This window comes from Hyperoodon ampullatus (genome assembly GCF_949752795.1).
Source record: "Hyperoodon ampullatus genome assembly, chromosome: 12".
Classification (NCBI taxonomy): domain Eukaryota; kingdom Metazoa; phylum Chordata; class Mammalia; order Artiodactyla; family Ziphiidae; genus Hyperoodon; species Hyperoodon ampullatus.
Window position 1 is genome coordinate 72,649,291 of NC_136925.1, and position 25,136 is coordinate 72,674,426.

Sequence of the window (25,136 nt, forward strand, 5' to 3'; positions counted from 1 at the left end):
TACCATTTCTTGCTCTTAGGAAATTTGCATTTCTTTTAAACAACTTTATAGGCATTTCTAAGTCTTTTCACAAACTGAAAGAGAAAAACTGTCTTTTTGTGAAATCAAAGTATTCTTACAAGCTTTGAGTTGTAAGGAAGAGGCTACTTTTGTTATTCATGAATTTATTGCTTGTGCCTTTTTTTTCTTTTTTTAAAGGAAAAGTAGATTGGAAGAAGAAAAATAAGTATTTCTGGCAGAACTTCCGAAAGAATCAGAAAGGAATAATGAGACAGACTTCAAAAGGTACTGTAACACAGCTGGCAGACAGTAGGTCCTTTTAGCTCTAAAATGTTAAGAAGCTGCTAATCTAAATGGATGCTGTAAGTTAGAATAAGTCATTGCATGTGCCCATACGCTGTGCAGCCTTTCTGACATTCCTATCATTACTTTAAGACTTCATCCCAGTGGGTTTTTTTTTTCTTTTTTTAAATCAAAGAAATCAAATTGGAAAGAGTTCGCAGTCCTTTCTTTTATAGATCTGACAGCAAAGACCAAATATTTCCTTTTCTCAGTCACATCAACCTCAGGGAGATCTTTACTGGCCAAGATGGACCCTAAAAAGGTCCCGAAAGTCTTAGCATTTGTGAGTTTTGGACCCTCCCCCCTGCCCTGCCACTTGGGGCCTTTGCAGTCTTCTGAACTGCTGATGCTTTTCTGTGGCGGGGACAGTTATGGGGTTGTTACCCTTGGAAACTCTGTCTAATGGGCTGACATCATGGGAATTTGCCCGGACTGCTTTGTGAAGGCAGTCCTGCCCTCCTCTTAGCTGTGTCTTTTGTTGTTGTTTATATAGTAAGTAAATATGTCATCCCTTTGAGGCCCGGTTATATAATTTATGTTTCTCCAGTATTCAGACAGGGAGGGGAAACGAAGCTACTTCCAGATTCCAGTCTGGCTGGATAAGGTTATCATTAGATGAACATTTTTAGTTGCTCACCACTGACACGACTTATTTTCTTTTACAAAATCTTGGTGTCCTCGCCTGTGCAGGATGCTTCTCCAGTTATTCCTACACACGGAAATGAGAAAAATGGACACAGTGTGTGTCAGTGGCACACCTGGGTTCCTTGGCAGCCATCAGTGGGCTTATTTAAGTTGTCCTGCTCTGAGAGAGTTCTTCTTAAGCATTCCCAGTCTTTCATTTTGAGACACACCCAGCATCACTTATGATTCAAAGTAAACCTTGGATTCTAACAAAGTCTTATTTAGAAAGAAAGAAAAGGTGAAAGAGAGAGAAAGGGATGGAGGGAGGAAGCCAACAGTTTACCGGCTTACGTGGATTTCTTTTTCTTTCTTTTTTTTTTTTTCGCGGTACGCAGGCCTCTCCCGTTGCGGAGCACAGGCTCCGGACGCGCAGGCTCAGTGGCCATGGCTCACGGGCCCAGCCACTCCACGGCATGTGGGATCTTCCCGGACCGGGGCACGCACCCATGTCCCCTGCATCGGCAGGCAGACTCTCAACCACTGCACCACCAGGGAAGCCCCCTGCCTTCAGTTTTGAGCTAGAAGTTGAGTTCCCCTCACAGTTTGGAAACATATTTATGAGAGTGATACTTTCAGATACATGCATAGATAGTACCTTCCTTCTAATGATCTCCAGATGTTTCACACCTGAGATTATATTTATTTGCACATGTCCCCTGAGGAACAACAGTCAAATAGATGAGTAGGGATCTAGGCTTTCCCCAGGATGCAGGTTTTGTCCTGCAGCAGACTCTGTGACCTTCAAGTTCTCTGTCGTGAAAGAGGGTTTCCTCTCCCTCCTCTGCAAAAACATCTTCTTCATGTTCATGTTTGAAATGGAAGGACGCAGAGAACCTTCAGCCGAAGGAGCCTTGGAGTGCTTGTTCGCTCTAGCCGGGTCTTTAAATCAGGTCTCTGCCTCACCTGTCACTCCAGACGCCCCGTCCGCCTTCTTCCAGAACTCCTCCACTAGACCCTCCATCACAAAAGCTCTGATCATTTTGAAGGATTTGTTTCCACGGTCACATCCATTTGTTCTTGGAGCTTGTTTCCAAGTGAGATAGGCTCACTGGCTTCCTACAAAGCAGCCCATTCCTGGTCCTGTGGCTCCATCAGTAACAGCGCTAGACGGTGCGCCTGAATTACATCCTTCTGTAGTCCTAGATGACAAGCCATCAAGACTGGCATCCTGTTTTATCTTTTTTTATTTTCTTCTTCAACTGTTCCTGTCGTTTTTCTTCTTCGATCTCTAGGAGAAGATGTGGGTTATGTTGCAAGTGAGATAACAATGAGTGATGAGGAACGGATTCAGCTGATGATGATGGTCAAGGAAAAGATGATCACCATTGAAGAAGCACTTGCTAGGGTAAGAGCACAGATACTTGGTTTTCATTTGTGAGCCCTTGACCTCCTGACATAGAAAAATGTTGGGGGATTGCTACAGACTGAATGCCTCCACCCCAACCCCCCACCCCCCCCAAATTCATATATTAAATCCTAATGCCCAAGTCATGTTATTTTGGAGGTGAGGCCTTTGGGAAGTGATTAGATCATGAGGGTGGAGCCCTTATGAATGGGGTGAGTGACCACGTAAAAGAGGCCCCAGTGAGCTCCTTTACCCCGCTCCGCTGCGTGAGGACACGTGCTTTCTGTGAACCAGGAAGTGGGTCCTCACCAGACACTAAATCTGCTGGCACCTTGATCTTGGACTTCCCAGCCTCCAGAACTGTGAGAAATTTCTGTTGTTTATAAGCCACCCGGTCTATCATGGTTGGTTATAGCAGCTCAAACAGACTAGGACAGGGACATCAAAGGGTATAGGAATATACTGATAAGACTGATAATGATAAATTACTAAATAACCACCAAAGAAATAGTAAATACAACCATTATAAGCATTAGTTCTATAAGATGCCTTCAACAAACTAAACTTTGACTAACCTCAAAGTCAAGCTTTATCTGTAAACCTTAAACTTTTGCTTACTTTCATTTCTGAGTAGATATTACAGTTTATTGTGTCATATTTTTTTGCTCTGAGTTAAATTAAGCCCTGAAAGAAGCCTAATTAACCTTTAGGACACCGGAGTAGCGTTTGTGATAGCAAGATAGCAGTTCTTAAGAGATCTCCTGCTTTTTTGTTGCCCAGCTAACTGGCTGATTAATTCTTGGATTCTGACTTTGAATACTTGGTTCGGGATGGTGTAGACAAGTCATAAATTAGGCAGGTTTAGAACTTTCAAGTCACTAAGGAATCATTGGATGAGTTATGACTTTACCATTAAGCAGAATCTTGAAGGTCTGAAACCTTGAAACAGTGCCAGACATACTTTAGTTTAGTATACCTGACTCTAAACCTCAATAGTTAAATTTAAAAAAAAAAGTTTAATTTGTTTCTGAGACAATGCTGGGAAAAAAAAAAGTGCTTGAGGGGAGTGGGAGGTGGGACCTGTCGTAGGAGACCTGAGGGCCAAGGTCCCCACCAGATGCCCATCTGCCAGCTTCTCTCGCTCTGTTGGTTCGGAGAAGCAGAGGTGATCTTGCCTCCAGCGTCTCTGGGGGACTGAAGCAGTGCCCGGGCAACGATGGAGCAGGGAACAGGTGGCTGTGTCTTGTCCATGCTCCCGACCACCTACACCTGCTCTTCACCCTCAGTCTGGTCTCCCTGCTCCACCGTGCCTTCGGCCACCCCATCTAGCTGCCAGCTAGGGCAAAAAGGCCACCAGACATCTCTCCAGTGCCATTCCTTGAGCATGTCATAGCACTTGAAAAAAGTCCAGCTGAATTCCTAGAAAATGCATATGAGAAACACGGACCTGTATTAATTTTACCGTGGTAGGCAAGATGTTTACTTACGTTCTGGTGAGTGCTGCTGCTACATTGCTATTTTTAATTGTAAATTTGAAGATCTAAATGCAGAAGATGTCTGCAGGCATCTGACACCATCTGTGTTTGGAAAGGGAGTTGCATAGGATGTATCTAACCCAGTTTTCCTGGGGCAGAAGAAGATGTTAAAAGGGTCCTTAACATAGTCAACTTGAGGTAGCACGTTTCTATAATTGAAAGAGAAACAAAGGAATACTTTCAAAGTTGGGGAGAAGAAAAATTGTTTGATGCTCTTTCTGAGCTGATAATTTTAACAGCTAGCCATTGTTTACATGGAAAGGAAGTCAGAAGTCAACTCTATGAAAAGGTGGCACAGCTGTATGCAGGTTGGATGGAGGTTTTAGCCATGGAGTCTGTCTGTTGCCAGGCTGGCTGCCTTTGCCTAATTTTAGGATGGAGCTCATCAAGACATCAATAATATTTTCTATAAGGCAATCCAGAAACACAGAAAGAAAATATTGATGACATTTCCAAACTTTATTAGATTCTGCACACAAAGGTGGGTGTCCTTTGACAGATGATGAAGTAACAGGGAAGCTTGTTGGTCTGCTCTTGGCAGGGCAACATACATCCTTGGTTACTAGTATCTGGATGGGCTTCCTTTTAGCCAGAGGTAAAACACTTCAAGAAAAATGAAGGATCTCCCTCCTTTAACTTATGATCAGCTCAAGTATCTAAAATTTATTTGATTGCTATATAAAAGAAACATTAAGAGCTAGACCTTCTGTAATGACCATGATAAGAATGGTCCTTCAGGGCATCAGGCATGTGTTTCTCCCACTGTCAGTCAGAGTCTAAAAGACCCATAGGTGTTTAATGCTTTCATGTTACTAAAGAATTATTATAATCTGTTTCAGGTGGCTGTCTAATTCTGTTTTATAAGACATTCTACCGGAGGTTAAAACGTTTGCATTTTGAAATTTTTATGTGTTTTTCCATTCAGCATAGCTAAGGAGGAACTTGGAAAATAATGTTAATTAGCTACTCCACTGCACTTTTTGTATTTGAATTTTCTAAAGTTATGCTCCTTCAGCAGTTTATTTACATAAGCTAGCTAGTAAATATTTGTGGTGTTCAGGGCACTGACTTGCACAGCCCTTGGGGCACATGGAGCACAATTCAGAGTTCGTTAGACACTAATGTACTTTGATATATATTTCAAAGATTCAAACTTTTTTTGTTTTACCATAAGTTCACATGCTGCCATTTAGACACAATTAATGTACTGTGATCATTTGACCATTGTTCAGGTAACGTTGCATAGCCTAGTGCTCTCCTTTTACAGTGTGAGAAATTCAGTTCTGAAGACTGTGTGTGCAAGATGTTGACGTGGTCCCTGTAAGAAATACTAGGGTTGGTCTTGATTTACCAAGAAGATGTAATATTTTCTTTTTCTTTGACTTGTTAGGCATACAATAATTTCTGTCCTGATTTGTTATACATCGTATTTTTGCAACATTAATGAATTTAAATGAATTAATTGGAAAGTTTTGGGGAAAAATAAAGACCCGTATAGAATGTCTAGATTTTAATCCTGATAGGACAACCAGCATCAGGAGAGAAGTTTGCCTATGTGTCATTTGGAGCTGAGTGTATCCCCCAATGTGTCGTTGTATTTGGGAAAATTTTGACTATGTTCAAATGAATACAACTTGGTCCACTCTGCTTTGTTTATATGACTTTGATCTCACTGCTGAGTATTTTCCCCCTGTGAAGTATACAGCTATGATTCACATTCCGGAAAACCCAGTTGTCAATACAAAGATGAAAATGAAAAAGGCTGTGAAGAACTAATATGTGAAACACCACTGTCAGCTGCAAAAGCATTTGAAGAGAATGAAGTTTACAAGATAACTCTGTGTATACAGTGTGTAATTTAAAAAGACAGTGGCTTAACTTATGATTTTTATATTTTATTAACTGAATAGTTCCATCAAATCTAATGGCACTTCAAACATTTTCTAATGGTTTTATGATGGTTACTTACTCTGTATGCTTTAAGGAGTCCAGCACACTGGTTAAAACAATCGTTTAGGGGGATCTAGAGTATTAGCGTATTCTAGACAACACAATTTACAGGTGCTAATTTAATACTGTTTATAGCTCTTGGTGAGTAAGTTCAGGGTATTCAAATGTTGGACTAGTTCTGCAAGGTATAGAAAGCCCATGAGACACTTGGAAGCTACAGGTTATTAACTTATCTGGGTAATTTATGTGGTGTATGTGAGATTGGGAGGGTAAGGGATAAACTCACTTTTAAAGCTTTGCATAAAGAAGAGCATTATTGTTTTGGTATGATGGCGCTCAGCCACGATGGAGCTATGTTGTTGAAAAATATGTCCTTTGACATTTTAACTGGAAGCAGTGTCTAAGGAAATTGAGAGAGATTTATGACCATGATTTAATAATCAGGTTCCCTAAAAAATAATGTATCAATATTGATACTAAACACTTGCTCATGTAATTTGATCTAATTACTAAACATTATGTATTTATCCACCTGATAAATATGTGTTGGGTTCCACAAGGTCATATCTGTGTGGAAGTCCAAAATAAAGTCCTTGTGGGATTTGAAAAAAAAAAAACAAAACTTGATGTTTGTCACTGCCTTGACTGATGTTTTGGCATGGTGAACTTTTCTTATTGCCAGCTGTCTTACATCAGGTTCCCTAGAAGCAGAGCCTGAGATGTGGATTCTTGTGCACATGATTTATTGAAGAAAAGCTTTCACAAGAAACCTGTAAGTGAGAGAGGGAAGCAGGAGAGGCAGAGGAAGAAACTGGACAGAGATGTGATTGCAGGAGAAGTCTAATCTCAGCCTCAGCCTGATCCCACAGGGAAGGGTGGGGAGCTCTGGAAGGTGAATTGCACTGTAGAGTTTGTCCTGCCAGAGAAAAAGAGGCTGAAAGCCTCTCTGGGGAGGAGGAAACAGCCTTCTAGGCATCTGTGGGGAGATAGCACCTGTCAACCACGGATAATTCTCCTGAGAAGGGTATATAGATGTGAGTCCATATCTACAGTAATTGGGAAATCGGAGAACAGTCTTTTAAAGGGAGTCTGGGCATCTGGTATACCAGAGCACAAGATTATGAGCTGAGAACCTATATAAATTATTTCCTCGTAGCAGGTATTGTGCATCAATCATAGGAATGTGGACAGCTAGAGAGGCTCATGGAGAGAGTCCATAGGAGAGCAACAAAGTGATTGAGGGTTTTTTTAAATAGGTCTCTTGGGCTGGAATCGGAAAGGATTTATCTCAGAAAAGAACTTTTTCACTGTCTTCAAGTATATGAAGGGATATTAGACAGTACATCTTTAGGATGTACTGCACAGTGTTTTGTTTTCATCTCTACTGAGGAGAGCATAAAAGAAAATGAATGAAAATCGCAGCTGGAGGGGATTTAGATTAAATAGAATAGAAATGTTCTTTATAATAAATGCTCTTAGAAATGGAAACATTTTAGAATCTCTCTCCATAAAGGTCCTTAAGATAGAATAAGCATTAACCTACTACAGATGGTCATTCCTCTAAGAATCATGTCATAGACTTCAAGTGTGAGAAAACTATGAGACTAGAGAAAATAAGATGTGAAGGTAGACAGATGGACAGACAGACCGACACCCGCACCCACACTTTAAAGTGTCATTATTTTAAAACTTCCAGAATTAAACTAAAACTCTATCAATTTGCTTTAAAATACACAAGTTTCTTAAATGAACATCATCAGTTGTCTTTGGGAGCAGAGTGGGATACACAAATGTGATTATGTAAACAATAACCAGGTTTTTTTCATTGTAAAATGTACTTTAAAAAATTGTTAGAGATCCTGGTTTTCTTTTTTTTTAATTAGGAAATTAAAAAACAAGGTAAATTTGGATAGAGCACAAATCTGAGTCTTTATCAGATGAAGCACACGGGGAATTCCCTGGCAGTCCAGTGGTTAGGACTCCGCGCTCTCACTGCTGAGGGCCCGGGTTCAATCCCTGGTCGGGGAACTAAGATCCCACAAGCTGCGCAGCCAATAAATAAATAAATGAATTTTTTTAAAAAAGAAGAAGAAGCACATGTACTCTTAGGCACCAGCGTAAATGATGGAAATGGACAGATAACCAAAGAAAAATATTAAGTCTGTTTATGATTGACTAGTGAGGAATTTGTTTTGTTTTCCTAAAGATGAAGATTTTATTTAGTGCTTCCTAGAAAGTAGAGCAGAGACCCTGAGAAAACAAATGATAACACCCTTTTTCAGAGGCAGCTATTTCGATCATACAGGAAGAATAATGCACTTCAGAAACCAATATATCTGGAAAGGAAGAGCATTTTAATATGTCGCTTAAATGTATTATAGAGATTAGAACAATATTAATCCCCCTAATATACTAGAAAGATTAAAATAATATTGGGCTTCCCTGGTGGTGCAGTGGTTGAGAGTCCGCCTGCCAATGCAGGGGACATGGGTTCATGCCCCGGTCCGGGAAGATCCCACATGCCGCGGAGCAGCTGGGCCCGTGAGCCATGGCCTCTGAGCCTGCGCATCCGGAGCCTATGCTCTGCAATGGGAGAGGCCACAACAGTGAGAGGCCCGCGTACCACACACACACACACAAAATAAATAATATTAAGCACCTGCATGGCAAAAGTTCAAATACCTGAAATTGATGTGAACTTTGAGCTCTTTTATCTGAAACCACAAGGGTGATAATAACACCATCATAAAAAGTCTGTTGCATGGGTACAGTATACTAAGAGCTTTGCTGCATTATCTTACTTTATTCTGGTAATAGTCCTGTGATATAGTTTATTGTCATCCCGTTTTCCAGGTGAAGGAACTGAGGCACAGAGGGGTTAAGTAATTTGCCCAAGGGCTTCCAGTTATTGGGGAGCCTTACCTGTTAATCAATACTGTCTGCCTCCCCCTTGTCCATTTCCTGTCACAAGTATGCACAGAAAAGAACTTCATAGTAGAAATAATGCTTTGGAAAGTTGCTTTTCCCTAGAGGAGTGGCATTGCCATGTCCACACAGCTCCAGTGGAAAAGGACGGTCCTGGCACCATCTCCTGGGCTGTCAGGTCAGATTGTATCTGCTTTTTGGTGTCTTGATTCATGGAACGTGATTTGATCGATGTCTTAACTTCATATCTAAAAACTGTTTTATAACAGAATTTTAATGCTGGGACAACTTATTTGTATTACACACAGAGTTAAATTTTTACGTATTTTATGAAAACACACCTGGAACTTCTCACATTGGCCGTTCTGAAAGATCTTTCATCTAATTCTGCTATGTTAAATTTGTTAATTTTCTATAATATTTCATTTTGTCCTTCCGTGTTTTTCAAAAAGTAGAAACCTAGTTTTTAAGCCCAAACTTTAAATGTCTCTGAACATATTCTAGATATCTAACTACTATTTTCCTCTCATCCATAGGATCCCCAATAAATCCCATAACATTTGTTAGTTGATAACATTGAACTGGTAACATGAGGCAGTCTAGAACAAAACAAGCAAGCGATTTTTAAAAATCAGTTTCAGGCTTCCACCTCTGTTTTACTAAAATGTCCTTAGTCTACACATTTTGTCTTCCACAAAGAGAGGTAATCCGAAGGTCAAACTACAGGCAATTTCTGTTATCGAACTTATAATTGAACTGAGAAAGGTGTTTTGATGTTGGAAGATGTTGTAGAAGGAAAATCAAGGTTCTTTTTGGAACAGAACACAAAGAGTCCGTTGTGTCTCTTGGTTTGATTTAGATGAAAACCTGCAGGGGAGGACGTGTTTCTCCTTTCATTTGGGTGACCCTTGTCTTTGGCTGGCACTTGGTCACCAACAGTGGTGCGAAGAAGGTGCCCAAAGGATTCATTCTGCTGCTTGGTAGACAGCCTTGGCCATCATTTCCATTTCAATCTTCCATTTTCTCTTGTTGCAGCTCAAGGAGTATGAGGCCCAGCACCGGCAGTCAGCTGCCTTGGACCCTGCTGACTGGCCAGACGGTTCTTACCCACCGTTCGATGGCTCATCAAACTGCAATGTAAGTTTGCTCTCTCTTTGAGCATCTTAACCACTCCTACTGAAAAGGGACAGCCTACACAATTTCAGCCTTTAGACTTCTTTTTGCAGTCGCCACCTCCCACCTGGATCTGGAAAGAGGTGTCTCTTCTGACGTGTTATTCTTTTCTTTACCTGGTAGCTGGGACAGCGCTATTCATGCTGTTTTTTTTTTTTTAGTTGAAGTAAAGTAGACACAACTTAAATTTTACCATTGTAAGCATTGTAAGTGTTCAATTCAGTGACATTAAGTACATACACTTTGCTGTATAACCATCTTCACGACCCACTTCCTGAACTTTTCCATCATCTGAAACAGATATTCCATAACCATTAAACAATAACTCTCCATTCTCTCCTCACCTTCCCCAACTCCTGGCAACCACACTTTGCTTCTTGTCTCTATGAATTTGACTAGTCCAGGTACTTTATATAAGTAAAATCATACAATATTTTTCCTTCTGTGTCTGGTTTATTTCACTTAGCACCATGTTTTCAAGACTCGTCCACATTACAGCTATACTAGAACTTCATTCCTTTTTATAGATGAACAATATTCCACGGCACATATATACCACATTTTGTTTAATTATTCATCTGTTGATAGACACTTGGGTGTTTCTCCCTTTTGGCTATTGTGAATATTGCTGTTATGGACATTGGTATACAAGTGTCTGTTTGAATCCTCGCTGTCAAATCCTTTCCATATATACGTAGGAGTAGAAGTTCTGGATTATACGGTAATTCTATGTTTAGCTTTTTGAGGAGCTGCTCTACTGTTTTCCACAGTGGCTATATGATTTTACATTCCTGACAGCTGCGTGAAAGTTCCAATTTCTCTGCTTCCTCACTGACACTTGTGATTTTCCCATTTTTGATACGTCATCCTAATGGGTATAAAATGATATCATTGTGGTTTAGATTTGATTTCTCTAGTGTCTAATGATGTTTAGCATCTTTTTATATGCTTGGCCATTTTTATACATTCCTCAGAGAAGTGTTTATTCAAGTTATTTGCCCATTGTTGAATTGGATTTTTTGTTCTGTTGTTGGTTGTTGAGTTCTTTATAGAGTCTGGATATTAATCCTGTATCAGGTACATGACTTGTAAATATTTTCTCGCATTCTATGAGTTGCCTTTTTACTCTCTTGATAGTGTCCTTTCAGGCAGGAAAGTTTTTAATTTTGAAGTCCAATTTACATTCATTTTTGGTGTCATAACTAAGAAATCATTGCCGTATCCATTGTCATGAAGATTTTCTCCTATATTTTCTTTTAAGAGTTTATAGTTTTAGCTTTTAAGTTTAGGTCTATGACCCATTTTAAGTTAATGTTTGTATATAATATAACATATGGGTCCAACCTCATTCTTTTGTGGGTAGATACCTTGTTTTCCCAGAACCACTTGTTGAAAAGACTGTCCTTTCCCCCATTGAATGGTCTTAGCACCCTTTTTGAAAATTAATTGACCATATATGTGAGGGTTTATTTCTGGGCTCTCTTATTTTATTTCTTTGGTTTATATGTCTTTCCTTTGCAGGCATCATACTGCTTTGATTAAGATAGCTTTATAGTAAGGTTTGAAATTGGGAGGTGTGAGCCCTCCAACTTGGTTCTTCTTTTTCAGATTGTTTTAGCTATTAAGGTCCCTTGAGATTCCATATGAATTTTAGGATGGGTTTTTCTATTTCTGTGAAAAGTGCCATGAGATTTTGATAGGGATTTTATTGGAACTGTAGATTGATTTGGGTAGTATTGTCATCTTAACATGAAGTCTTCCAATCTGTGAACACAGCTCTTCTTCCATTTATTTATGTCTTCTTGAATTTCTTTCAGCATTGTTTTGTAGTTTTCAGTGTACAAGTCTTGTCTCCTTGGTTAAGTTTAATTTTAAGTTTTTTATTCTTTTTGATGCTATTATAAAATGAAATTGTTTACTTAATTTCCTTTTTGAATTTTTTATTGCCAGTATATAAAGATGGAACTGATTTTCCTGTGTTGATTTTGTATCCTGCAACTTTGCTGAACTTCTTTATTATCTCTAACAGATGTGTGTGGGTGTGGGTGTGGGTGTGTGTAAAATCTTTAGCATTTTCTACATATAAGACCATGTCACCTGTGAATAGAGGCAATTTTTCTTTTTCTTTTCCAGTTTTGATGCCTTTTATTATTCGTGCTATTTTAATGTGACCCAAACATTGCTTCTCAGGAGTTCCACCAAGATCATAGGAATTAGAATTCCAGAGTTTCAAATAGACATTTCAGGTGCTATCATCAAACTGCATGGAGTGAGTTAACCTTTTTCATCTATTATGCAATTTTTTTTTTTTTTGGCTTTCAAGATTTTGTTTATTTGAGTAGTTTGTAGCTACTATACAGTTGTTTTGTTTGTTAGGTCCTCTCTTCCTTAAAGTCTGGAAGCAACTCTACCTCCATTTCTTTAGACTTTTGTTTCCTCTTGTCAGTGCTCCATACAGCCAGTCATCTTTCCAAAACATACCTCCCTTCTTACATTCGTGTGTTTCAGAAAAGCCTGATGGTTTTCCAGTTTTACAAGATAAATTCAAACTTCTTGGCACACTCAAGACCCTCTGTGATCTGGCCCTAATCAATTTCTCTACTCGCATCTGTCACCCCTTGCTCCTGTAGGTCTCCACTCCATCCGCATTGGACCCTGAATGCCTTACTGATCACACTTTGTATTTTCACACCCTCTACTTTAATTTGTGCATTTCCTCTACCTGAAATGTCTTCCTGCAAATTTTTCCAGGTAAAAATCTATGCATCTTTCAAGGTGAAGTCCAACTGCCACCTCCTCTGAAACTTTAGCATCCTCAAGTGTATTTTTATAGCTTCCTGTTCTGTGCTTTGTTAAACGAGTTTGCTACATGAAACCTAACAGTTATCCTGGAGTATCAGAATTCATTGTATATATTTCAACCTCCATGGAAATTGTGAGCTCCTTGAGCAAGAAAGGCAGCTGTATTATCTTTGTGTCTCCAATGAGTGCCTAACTCAGTGTTCAGCTCATGTAGCCTGCTTGAGAAATATTTAGTGAACAAACTTGTATTTGAATGGTCATCCTTCCTGGCTGCTTTAAGAGCATGTTTTATGTCTTGAGACTATGGACTCAGTCTTTACACTTCTTTGCATCTAAGCAACAAATGATGGCATATCGTTAGTAAATATAACCCTCCCACTACCTTCTTGTCCCTGGTTTCCTGAATCCAACACCAGATTCCATTGCAGCTAAAACAAACAAACAAATAAACAAAAAACCCAAAGGATTATTAATTTGAAAGCTCTGCTTGGTTTGCCTTTGTGTGGAGGGGGCTGAGACGTTACCATTTATAATAATAAATGTGTCATATGCTAGCCAGCAGCATGTCCTGGGACTATGAGGTAATCAAAGGAACCATGTCCATGGTTTTCACTGTGCCTTTTGGGGTCTCTTATCCCCTACTTCTAACATAATATAAATGTAAATCATGAATCCAAAGAATCATGAGGAATAAATATCATAACTCAGGACTGATGTGATTCAAACCCAGCTCGGGGGGAGAACACATAGCCTCAGTTGTCCATAGTGGGTCTTTTAGTGTCCGTCTCACTGGATACGGTCCTGATTAATAGCATCTGAGTCAAGGGAGAGGTTACAAGACTATCCATTCAGAGAAACAGGCCTGTAGTAAAACCTCACATACTTAGATGGTAAGGAGAGAGGCTTATCTCATTTAGGAAAAAGTTACTATAAATAGAGTACTGTAGGCATTTTGAACAAGCTGCTAAGAAAGTATTATATTAAGTATTGGTTTGTTGAACCCCTTTCAGAGGGTAAATCACAACCATCACCTTGATATCAGCTGACAATGAAATGGGTACTTCTTAAAAGTTGGGCATTCGTTCTCTTGAGCATTTCTTTGTTCATTTAGGAGGCATCTGTGGAGCCTCTGCAGAGCGCTTGCTATGTACTAGGCTTCACGCTAGGTATCCAGGTTACAAAGGTGAAGGAGAGAGAGAGGCCCTGCCCCAGTGGAGTTTACCCTGCAGTGCAGAGGTTAAAATTAGCCTCACATGTGCTCACACAGACTCGCGCACCTGGTTACATTATTAACTCCTTACAAACTGTTTCTTCATAGACAGCTCAAAAATAAACTCAGCCTTTCCTAGTTGGAGGGAGGGCCAGGAGTACGATATGCTCCTTCCACTTCCAGCACAATTTCCCAGAAGCTCTAGAATGACTTGTCTTTTTGCTGAAAGATGTAGGTGAAGACAGTCTAGTCAGCAGTGGAGAGAGTTTTGTGAAGAAAGGCTGTTTACTCTGTGTGTTTTGCTGGCTGCCTTTGTGCAAACAACCCACACCCATGTTCAGTCACGCTGTTCATTACTACATGGTAATGAACCGTTGGCACCGAAGTTTGCTTGTACTTGACTGTGATCCCGATGTACGTGACACTTGCACTTCCTACCCTGACTTTAGTCCGTCCCATGTTTCCTGGAGACTCAGCAAGAAACTCCATCCAAAATATTCTTTCTTACTGATGCTCCATTTGCCTACTAGCAGGGTAATTAATTTCAGATAATTCCCACTGTGTCCTGCCCCAGCTGCCTTGGGTTCGGTGCTTTGATTATCTTTTGTCCGAGGGCCAGGGCTTTTCAGCTTTCTATCGATTCTTTTCTATACTGAAATGCAAATAGCCCACTGGCCATAGTGGGGAATGCCCAGGCCATGAAAGTTGCAGAGATCATAAGGCCTTTGTCACAAGACCTCAATGCCTATATTGATGCCTGTCGTGCTTTAGGGTTTCATTTGCATTGATTCATAGGCTTCCCCCACCCCCAGAACTGGCATTCGATAATTGCATGTTGCTTCACAATAAATCCATATTCACATTCTCAGTTTCCAAGAGTATAAAGTACTAAAGATAGTTACCAGGGGAAGTGAAAAATAGCTTTCTCTTTGCCAGAGGGGAATCTGTTCTCTGCTGTTTTTCATTAATAACAAACTTCTGTTGTGAGTGTTAGAGTTTTTAAAAAGAATTTCTGGTTGCGTACTTAACTGGATTCCTTGTTAAACATCTGAACGTTTACTTTAATATTTTTCATTTCATTTTAGTAACTTTTGTTTTCCTCCGCCTCCTGCAGGGGAAAGGTTGTAAGAGTTCTCATTTTAAGCTTTCAGCTTTGTGCATTGAGGTTCAGTTTACCTTCTGATTAAGAAAATGTTTAAAGAAATTGTGCTCTCTATCTTACTGGGGTTTAAAGTTTTTTTACTCAAGGCGTACATTTTAGTAAATCATAGTTTTTGTTTTTACAAAAATGGTAGGTAAGAGTTGGTGATCTGTACCTGAAATACTTCCAGTGAACTCTCTTTCCGAAAAATGTCAAATTGTAAATTATTTGATTATGATGCTATTCAAATTATTTTTTAATATATAATATATAAAGAAATATTAAAGCAACAACAAGGACAGTAAAGCACCAGAGCTCTTAGAGTCCATTGCAGACATCTATTTTGGTCGCGTTCAATTGTTTCACTTCATACAAACTGTGTTCCAGAAAAAGTTGGAATTATGTTTCTGTATCTGGAGCTCCTTACCAGGGTGAAGCAATTATGGTGAAATGTTTTGTGAAGTGAATTATTTTGTAAATCAAGTCATCGTTTCATAATTGAGCACTTTTACATTTGGGGAAATTTAGAGTTGGGAAATATTTGTGCAAAGAGTGCTATGTTATCACTGTGGTGTTATAATAATACCTTACACCCATATGTGCATCTCTGCATAACCTTTCATTCCAATTCTGAATATAGCTGTGCCACTAACCTGGGGAGCCATGTGGTTGAACTGTGTCCAGATTTGGGGTAACAAAGACACAACATCAGGTGGTCATTTCTTCCACTTTTTACAAAATACTATTTTAAGTGTTTCCCTGATTGAAGACTTTCAAGGTCGCAACTAAAATATCCCCATATTGTTGGCATGATGCAAGACTCTTAAAACTTTTGGGGGCTTTCTAAAATTATAAACCATAAACTTGGCCCTCACCAGGAGATGGTTTTTACTGAGGCTTTTCAGAGTCATTTCACCTACCTCAATTACAGCCATTGTCTTCCAGCCAGAAGATTCAGGTCTGTTGTTTTGGAAGAAGAGGTTGCTATAGCCTTATCCTAATCCAGAACTTTCTAAAAGATCGTGTGCTGAAGGCCAGGAGAGCATTCCACAAAGTTACTTTTTTAGTGGTTCTTGGGGTGAATGGCCTAATTTCTATTACGGCCAAAGAAAAGGTGGACAATTTAATCATTTAATACAGAATGTGGTCAGAGAACAGAGCTCATGCTCATGGGGTATTCCTTTCGAGGCAGAACGATGCTTCTGCTTGTCCAAGAGACGTCTGTGAATGCAAGGTGCTCTTTGTAGCGTCCAGGACTCTGGGTTGAACCAGATTTTTTTAAACTTGGCTATTCTTAAATATAATTAATAAAGTGAAAATAATTCTTATTTTGAATAGGTTTCTTTTACTAGGGTGAACTTCTAGACAATGCCTATAAGTTAAAACTTATCAGAAGTTTTATTTTTATATTGCAAAGGTGTTAAAGGAAGATAGAAACCAATATTATTAGCTTGGTTGTTTGGGGAAATCTGATTCCCAAACAACATTGTCATTTTTTTAATGACAATACATGATGGATGTACAGAATTGTCTTCCACCTATAGATAGTACCAGCGATTTTTTTAAAATAAGATTTTCATATTTTTGCTGACTTTGAGTAAATAGTTATTGGATGTATAAACTATGTGAAGATTCACATAGACCTTAGTATTAAAGTTGACATTATAGGTCCAGTAAAGGTATCCTTATGTAAATGGTTGACCTTCTTTCTACTGTCTTTCTGCTCTTATATTATTGGTTTTATAAGGAAATTTAAGAGAGAATAGATTCCAAGCATAAAAATAACTTACATTACTGAATATAAGTTACTGTTTGCTTTTAATCGTGTTGATATGTTTTCTTTGAATCTCTCTTCCTAAAGGATTTTTTTTCATAACAACATATGGGTTTCAGCTGAAAAGGGCTCTCACTGGCAAGGTTAGTTTTGATTTGTGGCTAGAAAATGGTTCTGCTTGTTGTAGCTTTAATTCTTATACTAGCTAGGCTTAAATACAACATGGTTGGATGTGTGCTTTGGCTCTTTATTTCTTGAACAGAGGAAGAGCTTTACTCAACTCATTTGACTTCTAATTTGACCAGGAGAAAGAGCAGAAGTATGGCCTAGCGGTAATTTGCCCGAGGGCTTTTTTACCCTGTTTGCTTGGGCTAGCATGTTCATGCCATGCTATGTTGCACTGTGTCAAAAAAAGGGACACTTTTCTAAATCTTTCTAAATATAACTATGGCAAAGATAACTCTTATTGATTCATGTCTTTTAATGCATACTTGAAGCCTTGAGATGATTATTCAGACTTTCATAGATACCTTCTACAAATTTCTTTTTTACTTGGCTGGGTGGGAAGAGGAAGCACTATTCCTCTTAATTTTAACGAAAGTAATTTTGAAATGAAAATGATAGTAAAATAGAGACATATTAAAATTCTCTTTAGAAGAGTAGACGTAATGATTCTTTAGACCTGTAGCTTATGGAGAGACTAGAGACAAAATCAGTCCATTGGAATAACATGTGTCACAAAGTCTTGTGAGAAAGATGACTTTTGCTCTCACTGGACATAAGCTGACCAAGAACCACTGCTTAGATGACTTCTTGTCATTTGTTCCACACCACCCTCTCTCCCCAGCCTTGTCCCTGGGAGAAGGGCCAAAGTTTGAGGCGTGTGTTTGCTGTGAGTCCCTTGAGATCATCATCTTTAAACAAAGTTAGACAGGAAGGAGGCTCTGGCCTAGGGAAAGCCAGGCGTTTGCCCGGTGAGGGGGCTGGTTAAAGCTCACAGATGTGAGTCAGACTTTGGGTCCAGATCCCAGCTCTGCCACCTATTAGCTCTGCATCTGAGGGCAAGTTGTTTCACCTCTTTGTGCCTCAAAACTTGGGCCGAGTGTATCTACCTCACACGGGCCTTGCAAGGATTAAATGGCACCAAGTAAATACCCAATGAATGCCAGCCTCTATTGCTTTATGTGACGATCTTCTACCTCGCCATTAGCTGTCTTTTTTTTTTTTTTTTTTTTTTTGAGGTACGCGGGCCTCTCACTGTTGTGGCCTCTCCCGTTGCGGAGCACAGGCTCTGGACACGCAGGCTCAGCGGCCATGGCTCACGGATCCAGCCGCTCTGTGGCATGTGGGATCTTCCCGGACCGGGGCACGAACCCGTGTTCCCTGCATTGGCAGGCAGACTCTCAACCACTGCACCACCAGGGAAGCCCTAACTGTCATTTTTAAAATACTGGAGTTCCCTTCAAAAGTTTTATTTATTTATTTTTTTATTATTATTATTTTTTTTTGCGGTACGCGGGCCTCTCAGTGTTGTGGCCTCTCCCGTTGCGGAGCACGGGCTCCGGACGCGCAGGCTCAGCGGCCATGGCTCACGGGCCCAGCCGCTCCGCGGCATATGGGATCTTCCCAGATCGGGGCACGAACCCGTGTTCCCTGCATCGGCAGGCGGACTCTCAACCACTGCGCCACCAGGGAAGCCCAAAAGTTTTATTTTTGTACCTGCCGTTAACATGGCAGCAACGCTTCTGCTTTTGAATATTACGGCAGACAGACTGGAGTTGTCAGAACAAGCTTAATGTAAATAGCATGTGTTTAATTGGTTATGTTTTTTACCAAACACATAATCAGTTTATTTTCTGTTTCAGAAGGTGTAAGTGTCTGTGGGCTTAGGAACGGGTCTGGTATGATTTCAGTAACATATGTGGCCTTAGGATTACTGTTTGGGAAAAATAAACACTAATTGTATTGAAATTATCTAGGACCATGTAGTGCCAATGAGGCCGTCTCATTGAGCATGTGGGTGTGCGCTTCCATGCCTGTTACGCTGGGGGGCGCTCTCACAGCAGGCCCAGAAATAGTTGGAAATTGGGCTCTTTGCACCTGGCAAACCAGCCAGGTATCAGTACACGTCTATCTTCACTGGTTTGTATGGCCACAGGGAGTTGAGGATGCTGCCTGCACACCCTCTTCAACACACCAAGGGCCACGTGAACAAAAGTAAATAATGACAAAATATCCAGGTACAATATAATCTGAGGGTTATGTAACCTATTGTTATCATTTTTAAAATTTAAGTTAGTTTTTGGGCACATTCTGGTCTGTTATTTCTTTTCTTTTTTTCTTTTTTTTTTTTTTTAAGATTTTACTGTCACCCTCAGCTTCATCTTTCTTTCTTTCATTTTTAAATGTTTTTGGCCGCACTGTGTGGCTTGCGAGATCTCAGTTCCCTGACCAGGGAATGAACCTGGACCCTCGGCAGAGAGAGCATGGAGTCCTAACCACTGGACTGCCAGGGACTTTCCTGTTGTTTCTTTTATTAGGTCGAACCACGTGAACTGGAAATATTAGCTTTTGACCTTAAAAATAGCAATCTCATTTGTCCAACCTAATACGTAAATACCAAACAGGATCTACGACATGTACCCTAGCTAGCTGATTATATCTAAATACAGATATTTGTAATATAATATGGGTTAAGGATTGGCATTTAGATTTGCAGTGCCAATTTCTTACTTCACTTTTGGGATGAACCTTAGGGAGCTTGGGGTAAGAGAGGATTTCCATTACTTGTTTAATGATAGTGATTCATCACATGTTAATTCCTCATTAAATCATTTGCCCTGGTACCAAATCTTATATAATGGATGGGTTGGAGAGAGACCCAGGTCCTGTCATGGTTCATGAGTCAGATCCAGACTGAGGGCTGCTTCCAGCCTAAGCCAACTTACTGAAGTCATGGACTGCCCATCACTTGTTCAGAGTCCATTTGAACTGTAAGTCACTATATCAAAACTCTTAGAACTATACCCAGTCATCAAGGACATTCATCTAGAAAGCAATATTTTAACACAACCAAATTCTAATTCAAATTATAATTATTCACAGAATCATTTCTGTAGAAATATCCCTTTATTCTCTTCTCTGTCCCTTTCCTTTCCCTCTTTGTGTCACACCCCCTCTCATCCCTGGTTGATTGTACTGTTACTAGTATAATTCTAATAACATTGCATAATTAGTTCCTACAAGGACACTTCTTGCCCTGTGCTTTTGAGCCAGAGTGTAGGTGAAAGAATGCCATCTTGAACATTCTGTTACTCATTCATTGTGCAAACATTACTGAGTACCGACTATAGGTCAGTCCCTACACACAGGAGTGTATATTTGAGAAGGAGAGACAAGTGGATAGCATGGTTGGGCCCTTAATTGGAATATTTCTACCGAGTGTGTGAAATACACACAGAAAGTCCATTAAGCCCCAGTGAGGAGAGTGTGGAAAGCCCAGTGAAGGTGACTGAAAGTGAGCAAGAGTTCCCCAGGAGGAAGAAGAGAAACCTGTTAGGTAGAGAGAGCAGCAAGGCCAGTGGCTTAGGTGAATAGGTGGGTGAATCTTCAGACTTGCGTCGTATGAGAAAATGGATTTAAATAATAAAGTTTTCCTCAGTATCAATATTTTGACTAATACAGTATTTATTTTCTTTGCTCATTCTTATTTATAAATTGGCTCTGTAATAGGTGGTTTGGTTCCTTATGACTGCAATTTGTTTTGTTTTTTGTTTTTAATTGAAGTATAGTTGATTTATAAAGTTATGTTAGTTTCAGGTGTACAGAAAAGTGATTCAGTTACACACACACACACACACACACACACATTTTCAGATTCTTTTCCATTATAGCTTATTATAAGGTATTGAATATAGATCCCTGTGCTATACAGTAGGTCCTTGTTGGTTATCTGTTTTATACCTAGTAGTGTGTATCTGTTAATCCCAAACTCCTGATATATCACTCCCACCCCTTTCCCCTTTGGTAACAATAAGTTTGTTTTCTGTGTCTGTGATTCTGTTCCTGTTTTGTAAATAAGTTCATTTGTATCATTTTTTAAGATTCCACATATAAGTGATATCATATGATATTTGTCTTTTTCTGTCTGACTTAATATGATAATTTCTAGGTCCATCCATGTTGCTGCAAATGGCATTATTTCATTCTTTTTTATGCTGAGTAGTATTCCACAGTGTGCATATATATATATATGCCACATCTTCTTTATCTGTTCCTCTGTCAATGGACATTTAGGTTGCTTCCATATATGATTGCAGTTTTAAAATTTATATCATTCGTGGTTTTCATCTTGTCTTTGAGGTCTCATTTAATTGAATTCATGTTCTTCTTTAATTATTTTATAGAGAGAAGCAACTGTTAGGAATTTCTTCCTGTTCCTTGAGTTATATTTTCTTCTGATAGAGACAGGGGATCAAAAGATAGAATCATTGTGTTTGTCCATGCCTTTTCTCTCTCTCTCTCTCTCTCTTTTTTTCCCCTTGTTATAGTTTGTTTGAGTAGTTCTCATGCATTTCTTTTCACTTTGATCATGCTTGGGTAACTCAGGTCACATTTTCTGTTTGTGCTGATATAATGAAGATTACTTTTTGACCTGTTTGCCATGCTGTCAGACAGTGGAGTGTTTTCCTTCCTTTATTTTGTGATCCATTCATGTTTGTTGTTGCTATAGCCTAATGTAATAGCTGGGGAAGTGGGAAAGCCCAACTGAGGTGGAATGTGGTCTTCATTGGGATACCGGGGCCCGGCTTTCTCTCTCCTAAGAGTTTGTTAAATGTGCTGCATCACTGTTCACGTTGCTTGCTTAAGGGTGGGGGAATGGGTACACCAGAGCCAGTCTGTCTTTAATTTTATTTATTTATTTATTTATTTATTTTTTAACGGTACACAGGCCTCTCACTGTTGTGGCCTCTCCCATTGCGGAGCACAGGCTCCGGACGCGCAGGCTCAGCGGCCATGGCTCACGGGCCCAGCCGCTCCACGGCATGAGGGATCTTCCCGGACCGGGGCACGAACCCGTGTCCCCTGCATCGGCAGGTGGACTCTCAACCACTGCGCCACCAGGGAAGCCCGACTTTCCATCTTTTCACTCATTACTCTCCTGAAGCAATATCTGCTGCTCTTAGATCCGAAAAAGATAAAGAAGGCCACACAGTTTGCTTCCTTTTCTGTGGGTCTTCAGGAATTTTTTTCTTAGCTTGATCAGGGAGTTCTAAAGTTTAATATATTAGGTTATATACTTTTGTTTGGATGCCCTTGGTGGAGTATTTTTGCCAGTTTTTAGTAATTGTGTTTTGTAGGACACTATTGCTCATTTTGTTAGTTGTGGGAAGGATATTCTGTGGTTTAGTTTTCAGCAGTCATCGTGACCTGATTGTTTTGCCAGTTAGATGACCACAGACAATTTTTCTAGCTCTAATTGATTCATTTTCTAAGCCAATGAATCAATTGGGGCCTTCTGATCATGGCCATCAGGTTAATGTGTTATTCTTTGTGTTTATAGAAACACAAAGACAAGCTAAGCTGTCTTCTATTTGGAAGTAAATTTGCTTATTGTTCATTCTACAAACATAAGGAGAAGTGTGTTAAGGTCACACATAGATCATGACTCTGGGAGGTACCTTCGGCCCATCTGCCTCCGTTATCAACAGACGCCCGTGCTGATCAGTAGCCTAAGTTTGGGCTGGAGGGAGGAACTTGGTGTCCGCACCTTCCCACCGTTGCCTTGCGGGCTCCATCAGTTCTCTGTATTCCTACGTCGTCACGTGCCTAGGCAAGGTTGTTTGGCGGCCTTGTCCAAGAAGTCATCGTGCCTGATCCATGAATCAGTCAGTCTAAGATGCCATAAAAATAATGTGACTTTGCAAACACCACCCAGTCTCTTGGGAGACTTAACGCTTCTGGGATGAAAACTTCCATCAGCTCCAGAAACTAGAGCCTCAAAAGCATATGTAATTGCCCTACTTGGCAGTCCTGTTCTGAATCATCCTTTTCCCATGGCACGGGCTATGTGAGAATCGAATCCACTTGGGAATGAGGGGGTTTGGTGTTTTGCTTTAGTTCTTAGTGTGCCTGACACCATAGATTTGTTTTGGGTAACACTCCCCCACTCTTTACAGAGGGACCTGTAGAGTTAGTTGTTGACTGCCTTCCCCTAACTTCTTTTTTATCTCAACTCACCTATTTTATATGACCAGCGGGGTTCTCTGACCTATGGGCAGGGTGACATAATCTCAAGCAGTAAAATCTTCCAAAGATTTACAGAGTGAAGGGGAAGTCGGTTCTTTTTCCTCCACTTAACCTCTCTCCTCCCCCAGCTCCTTTCAGGAGAAGGAAAGGCATTTTCTCTGCTTCATGGAAACTTGCAGAATTGGGACGAGTGTGCTTACTTGTTATTCATGTCTCCCTAGACCTGGCTGTAGGACTCCTGAGGTCTTATATTTTCTCGTTCCTTATAGGGAAAGTAGCAACGTTATTTGGGGGTGATTAAAAGCAATTCAGAGTTCATGAGTTTTAAGAAAAAGAATAGAGTTTATTGTGGAATGTAGCATCCCTTTGCTGTTCCCTTGGTTTCGTAGTTAGTTTTTTAAACAGTTTCTTTAAGTGAATTAAGTGCTGACAAGCCTTTGCCTCTAGGGGATGGTAACATTACCTCAAATTCTCACATACTTTTTACAAGTATGAGTATCATGTAATTATCTCCTCCTCCTCCTTCTTCTTCAAATCTGGTGACAACTAGTTAATTTTGAAACTGCCAGAGAGATTATTTCAGTGTTACACTGTACCTCTGGGAGAAGAATGGAATTTCATCTTTTTTTCCATATGCTGACAAAAATCTCCTAATTTCAGAGGGCAATGATGTCACCAGCTAATGAGCAAAATACTTCTTACTAAACAGATGAGTCCTCCCCTGACTCCTTTGTGAAATAAGGGAAAAAAACCCACAATGTGTTTCATAGTTGATATAGTTACTGCAATTCATAAACACTTTTAAAAGTAATTCTAACTTCTTCAAAGAGTGAAACAAATTTTTCTATAAACACAAAGAATAACACATTAACCTGATGGCTCTGATCGGAAGGCCCCGGCCACAGCCGGACAGTGATGACTGGTAGCTGATCTTGAACATACCCAGCCGGAGCCAATATGCTGCCCCCCAAGGTAGGGAGTGACCTTGAATGCATCACTTCTTGGACCAGTGGAGGGAGATCAGGCATGTTGGAGAGATTATGAAATCAAGCTTGGAGAAGAGGAGGGCCGTGAAGCTGTTGTTGATTGGTGTCACATGCTGTTTATAAGGGCAGCAGCATCAGCTGAACTCTTCTTTGACTGTCCAGATAGGCAGGCATCTAAGGTCAGCAGGAGCCATGTAAACACGGGACTTCTGGGCTCATACAGGGACATGGAAAAAATGCCCCCAAAGCCATGGCGAGTGCCCGTCCCCTCACTGAAGCATGTCTCAGTTTCCCCAGCCAGAGGTGATTTCACCCACTTCTGAATCCCTGTATCTCTCTGTTCCTCTTACCCATTTATCACAGTTGACTTACATTAATCATATTTCTGAACTTCTCTTGGGGCATCTCTACCCCCAGACTTCTAGATTATAAGCTCTGTAAGTCCAGGGGAAGCCATCTTACTCATAGTGCTATTCCTGCTTCTGCCTAATGCCTGGAATCAGTACATCCCTCCATTGATTTCAATCAGGAAATATCTATTTATTGCAAATATAGATATGATCTTTAATTGTCTCAGTGGGGAAGAATATTGTAATGTTCAGTGTTGGCAGTTGTGTGAAGAAATAGGTACTCTTTTTTTTTTTTTTTGGAAGATGTTGGGGGTAGGAGTTTATTAATTAATTTATTTTTGCTGTGTTGGGTCTTCGTTTCTGTGTGAGGGCTTTCTCTAGTTGTGGCAAGTGGGGGCCACTCTTCATCGTGGTGCATGGGCCTCTCACTGTCGCGGCCTCTCCTGTTGCGGAGCATAGGCTCCAGACGCTCAGGCTCAGTAGTTGTGGCTCACGGGCCTAGTTGCTCCGCGGCATGTGGGATCCTTCCAGACCAGGGCTCGAACCCGTGTCCCCTGCATTAGCAGGCAGATTCTCAACCACTGCGCCACCAGGGAAGCCCCGAAATAGGTACTCTTTTTATACTACTTGTGAGATTTTAAAATAATACAGTGTTTCTTCTGAAAATTGT

At 40.2% G+C, this 25,136-nt stretch overlaps 1 protein-coding gene and 1 pseudogene across 3 annotated transcripts in view; both read left to right on the forward strand.

The window, feature by feature from the left end:
- The window catches only part of SASH1 (SAM and SH3 domain containing 1), a gene marked incomplete at its 5' end in the record, with an annotated part of 189,705 nt that overhangs the window by 120,319 nt on the left and 44,250 nt on the right, over positions 1–25,136 (forward strand). For both annotated transcript variants that reach the window (XM_079716634.1, XM_079716635.1), the window contains 3 exons: positions 199–285; positions 2,259–2,371; positions 9,817–9,918. In XM_079716634.1, coding sequence (XP_079572760.1) covers positions 199–285; positions 2,259–2,371; positions 9,817–9,918 — 302 coding nt within the window. The remainder of the gene's footprint in view (positions 1–198; positions 286–2,258; positions 2,372–9,816; positions 9,919–25,136) is intronic.
- On the forward strand, positions 3,588–4,686 carry LOC307061164 (lanosterol 14-alpha demethylase-like; annotated as a pseudogene). Its single transcript has one exon. The product of its transcript is annotated as a lanosterol 14-alpha demethylase-like (transcript).